This window comes from Otolemur garnettii, unplaced genomic scaffold, assembly GCF_000181295.1.
Source record: "Otolemur garnettii isolate 467f Iridium unplaced genomic scaffold, OtoGar3 scaffold00127, whole genome shotgun sequence".
Taxonomy (NCBI): Eukaryota; Metazoa; Chordata; class Mammalia; order Primates; family Galagidae; genus Otolemur; species Otolemur garnettii.
The window spans coordinates 5,305,330-5,309,990 of record NW_003852522.1 but is presented as its reverse complement, the minus strand read 5'-3'; the positions used below and the strand labels follow the sequence as shown (position 1 = coordinate 5,309,990).

The 4,661-nt window shown below is 46.8% G+C and overlaps 1 protein-coding gene across 1 annotated transcript in view; it reads left to right on the top strand.

Annotated features, from left to right (window-relative positions):
- Window positions 1-3,801: 3,801 nt before the first annotated feature.
- Window positions 3,802-4,661, top strand: part of DENND1C (DENN domain containing 1C) — a 9,972-nt gene continuing 9,112 nt past the window's right edge. Inside the window, exon 1 of the mRNA XM_023518046.1 lies at window positions 3,802-3,938. Within this exon, the coding sequence (XP_023373814.1) occupies window positions 3,922-3,938 (17 nt within the window). The 5' untranslated portion in view covers window positions 3,802-3,921. The remainder of the gene's footprint in view (window positions 3,939-4,661) is intronic.

The window sequence follows — 4,661 nt, the reverse complement described above, 5'->3', positions numbered from 1 at the left end:
GCTGAGGCAGGAGGATCACTTGAGCCCAGGAATTTGAGGTTGCAGTGAGCTGTGATAACACCACTGCACTTTTATGATGCCTCTATACTCTAGCCCAGGTGAAAGAGCAAGACTATGTCTCAAAAATTTTTTTAAAAACACACACACAAAAATAAAATAAAAGGGAAAGAAAACTAGGAAAAATAGTATCTTCACTCTCATATCATGTCCTGAGGTGATCTCCTTCCCTTGGGTGTGGGTTAGACCTGGTGTTGGCTTTTTTTCTTTTCTTTTCTTTTCTTTTTTTTTTTTTTTTGAGACAGAATCTCACTCTGTCACCCTGGATAGAGTGCTATGGCTCAAGTGATCTTCTTGCCTCATCCTACTAAGTAGCTAGAACTACAGGTGCCCATCATAACACCCAGCTACTTTTTTTTTTTTTTGAGACAGAGTATCTAGCTGTCACCCTGGGTAGAGTGTCGTGGCATCACAGCTCACAACAACCTCCAACTCTTGGGCTTAAGCAATTCTCTTGCCTCAGCCTCCCAAGTAGCTGGGACCACATGTCCCCGCCACCACAATGCCTGGCCATTTTTTTGTTGCAGTTTGGCCAGGGCCAGGTTTGAACCCACCACCCTCAGTATATGGGGCTGGTGCCCTACCCACTGAGCCATAGGCATCTCCGCAAAAATAATTTTTTTAATTAGCCAGGTGTAGTGGCACATACCTGTAGTCCCAGGGAGGATTGAGGCAGGAAGATTGCTTCAGCCCAGAAGTTCAAAGTTACAGTGAGCTATGTTCATGCCACTGTACTTCAGTCTGGGTGATAGAATAAGATGCCATCTCTAAATAAATAAATAATAGATGTGTAAGTTTTAGAGTGATTTGTTACATATCAATAGATAATAAATACATAAAGATTAAATGTTTTCCCTAAGGTCACACAAACATTAAAGAGTAGCTTCAGGCTCAGCGCCTGTAGCTCAGCGGCTAGGATGCCAACCACACGCAAGAGAGCTGGCGGGTTTGAACACAGCCCGGGCCTGCCAGACAACAATGGCAATTACAACAACAATAAAAAAAAAAATAGCCAGGCATTGTGGCAGGCACCTGTACTTGGGAGGCTGAGGCAAGAGAACTTCTTATTGCTTAAGCCCAAGAGTTGAAGGTTGCTGTGAGCTGTGACATCACAGCACTCTACCGAGGGTGACATAGTGAGACTCCGTCTCAAAAAAAAAAAAAAGAGTAGGTTCAGGTCTAGCTGGCTCCACAGTTATTTTCTTAACCCTTTAGCTGACCTTCCTCCCAGAATAATCAACATATCAAAACCATGATTCAGGCCTGATCTTGTACTAAGCATTTTATGTGAATTAGTTCCTTGAGCCTTTTATAGGGTCTCTGAGACAGCAGGCACTGCTACCTATTTATGTGACAAACACAGAAACTGAAGGGTTGGACAGTCGAGGTGGCTCACACCTGTAGGTGGCCAAGGCAGGAGGATGGCTTGAGATCAGGATTTCAGGATCAGCCTGAGTAAAACAAGATCATATATTCTATTAAAACAGAAAAATTATCCAAGCACTGTGACACATGCCTATAGTCCCAACTACTCAGGAGGCTGAGGCAGGAGAATGGTTTGAGCCCAAGAGTTTGAAATTGCTGGTTTGGCACCTATATCTCAGCGGCTAGTGCACTAGCTGCATGTACCAGGGCTGTCGGGTTCAAACCCAGCCTGGGCCTGCCAAACGACAATGACAACTATAACAAAAAATAGCCGGACATTGTGGTGAGCAGCTATAGTCCTAGCTACTCAGGAGGCTGAGGCAAGAGAATCACTTAAGCCCAAGAGTTTGAGGTTGCTGTGAGCTATGATGATGCCACAGGTACTCTACCCTGAATGGCGGAGGGAGAATCTGTTAAAAAAAGAAAAAAGAAAGAAAGAAAGAAAAGAAAACTGTGGGCGGCACCTGTGGCTCAAGGAGTAGGGTCCCGGCCCCATATACTGGAGGTGGTGGGTTCAAACCCAGCCCCAGCCAAAAAAAAAAAAAAAAAACTTGAGAAAACCAAAGGATGCAGAGAAAACTCCACTTGAACATCACACATCAGGGGCATGAATCCTTTTTTTAAAAAAAATCCCAACCCAATGCATTTGCCATTAGGTATTTTTTCTGAATTGAAGTTCAAATACAAAAACAAAAAGGAAAAAAAAAAGGCAACAGGAGGCCCCCCGAGCATAAGGGGGAAAAAGAGAAGCTCTGAGGACTCTGCCCCTCTCCCTCCCATCCCCTTGGAGAGAAAAGGGGTTCCAAACTATGTTCGGTCTCATCCACCTGTATGGCTTTGGAGTGGGGGGGGGGTGTATGTTTCACGTGCTTGTACACTCTCCCTACTTCTCAGTGTCCTCCAGAATAGTGGGGATCGCTTACAGGAATGAATGTGTGTCTTGGATTATCTGGGGATAGGAGAGTGTAGGGGTGCCTAAGTACCTGTGGGATCTATATCTGATTGTCTTAGATACAAAATACCATTCAGGTTGCTATAGCAAAATACTTTAGACTGGATAATTCATAAACAACAGAAATTTATCACTCAGACTTCTGGAGGCTGGAAAGTCTAAGATCAAGGTGCCAGCAGATTCAGTGTCTGGCAAGGGCCTGTTCCTCCTGGAAGGCACTTTCCATGTGTCTTCATATGGTGGGGGGCCTACAGCCTCCCTCAAACCACTAATCCCATTCCCAAGGGCAGAGTCCTTGTGACATAATCACCTCCCAAAGGCCCCACCTAATAATACCAGTGCATTGGAGATTTAGATTTCAACATCTGAACTATAGCACTAGTCTGTCAGACTGTGTCAGCTTATAGATGATGGAATTCTAACAGTTTGACTGTGGGCACAAGGTGGTTTCACACCTCACAGTACAATCAAATGTTATATTTTAATTCTCCTATTATGTCTGCAGGATGTGTGTATGTGTGTGACCATGAGTAGCTGGATTGTGTGCTGTCTCTCTGCTGTCAGGTGTGTCTCAACAGTTATGCCTGTCCACTGTGGTGCCTCTGTCTTTCTGAGTCTACAGGTCGGCATGGGTATGTCCAGCTGTTGTGAGTCCAGCTGTGTCCCTCCGTGTCTAGCCAGGTCCCAGCTGTTTCTTGATTGCTGCTCTGTGTCTGTGTCCTATGTGTTTCTACCACCCAGGCCTACTTCTCTGTTATCCTGTCCGTATGCATGGCTCAGGGGTGTGTGTGTGTCTGGATCTGCAGTTTGCTGACCATGCTTGTTTGCTGTCTCTCTGTACTGAATCTCCAGCTAGAGTCAGACTTATTGCCCTCTGTGCATGCTGTCTCTCTGTCCTTGTCCATGTGTGTCTGTGACTACATTTTGGACTGTAGGACTCACTGTCTGTGTCTGCTTGTTGTGTATGACTGTTTTGGACTCAGTCTATGTCAGTGACTTCCTGTCTGTCTGTCCCTGTGTCTAAGTTCAGTGCTGTCTATTGTCCGCCTTCCTGGTCCCTATGTCTACTGTCTAGGCACAGTGAATGGGCAGTGTGAGTGGAAGGGAAAGAAGGGAAAGAAGAGTTGAGGGAAATGGAAACTTTAGACAGACTGTGAAACTTGGTTTGCTGCAAGGTAGGGAAGGAGAGGTGAGGGCCCAGGTGGAATGCAGGGACCAGACATGGCCCATCCTGGCAGGATGGAGCTGGGGGTCTGGCTTCTGAGGCTGCCCACTTACTGCCCACCCATCCTAGAGAAGGCCAGGAGGCAGGATGCCTTGGTTTCTCACAACGGGTGGGGGCAGGGCCTTGTCTGGGGACGTCACCCGTTAAACTTCCTCTCTCAGCCACACAGGAAGCTGAGCCGGCTCTGGGCCCAGCCCCAAACTAGCACAGGCCCCCAGGACCCCTGGAGAAAGGGCCAAGCCAGGCCAACCCTGCATGGACCATGGAACCCAGAGCTGAGTAAGAGCTGCCCTGTCCCTCATCTTCTGGACCGAGACTCCCAGATCAGGCCTGGGGCAAAACCGGCATGGGGCTGGGGCAGGCTGGTGGGTGGAGTGACCCACAGAGGCAGGTGGCTGGAATCAGGGCAACTGCTCAGCTGGCCTCTACTATGGACTCAACTGGGGCATGCTCAGGCCAGACTCAGGCCCCCTTCACTCTCTCTCTTTCTGGCTCTGTGTGATTGTGTCTGTAACTCTGGGAGGGAGCATACCCCTCTGATTGTGAGCTGTATCTGACAGTTTCCAGGGGTCCACAGGTGGGTTGATCAGGGGAGAGGGGAGGCTGACTGTTCATGTGAGTGGGAGATCATGTGTGAGTGATGTCAACTTGTGAAATACTGAGAGACCCTATGTCAGGGACCATGTGTACAGCTGGATAGGACTCTATGTTTCCCTACCATCTCACTTCTTGAGTAGGGTGACCAGATGTCCCGCTTTTGGCAGGACAGTCCCATTTTTTAACAATTTGTCCTGTGTCCCATGGCGTTTTTAAAAAGTCCCTATTTTGGAAAGAATGCACAAACAGACAAGAGAATAGTAAGGGAATATACAGTTTTTGGCTACCATGTGGCTATTTCACCAGGATATAAGTTTTATATTATTTTTGTTAATTTTATAATGTTAAACTATAATAATAACAAATAATTTTTGAGAAGTGATTATCAAGAACTGCTTATCAAAG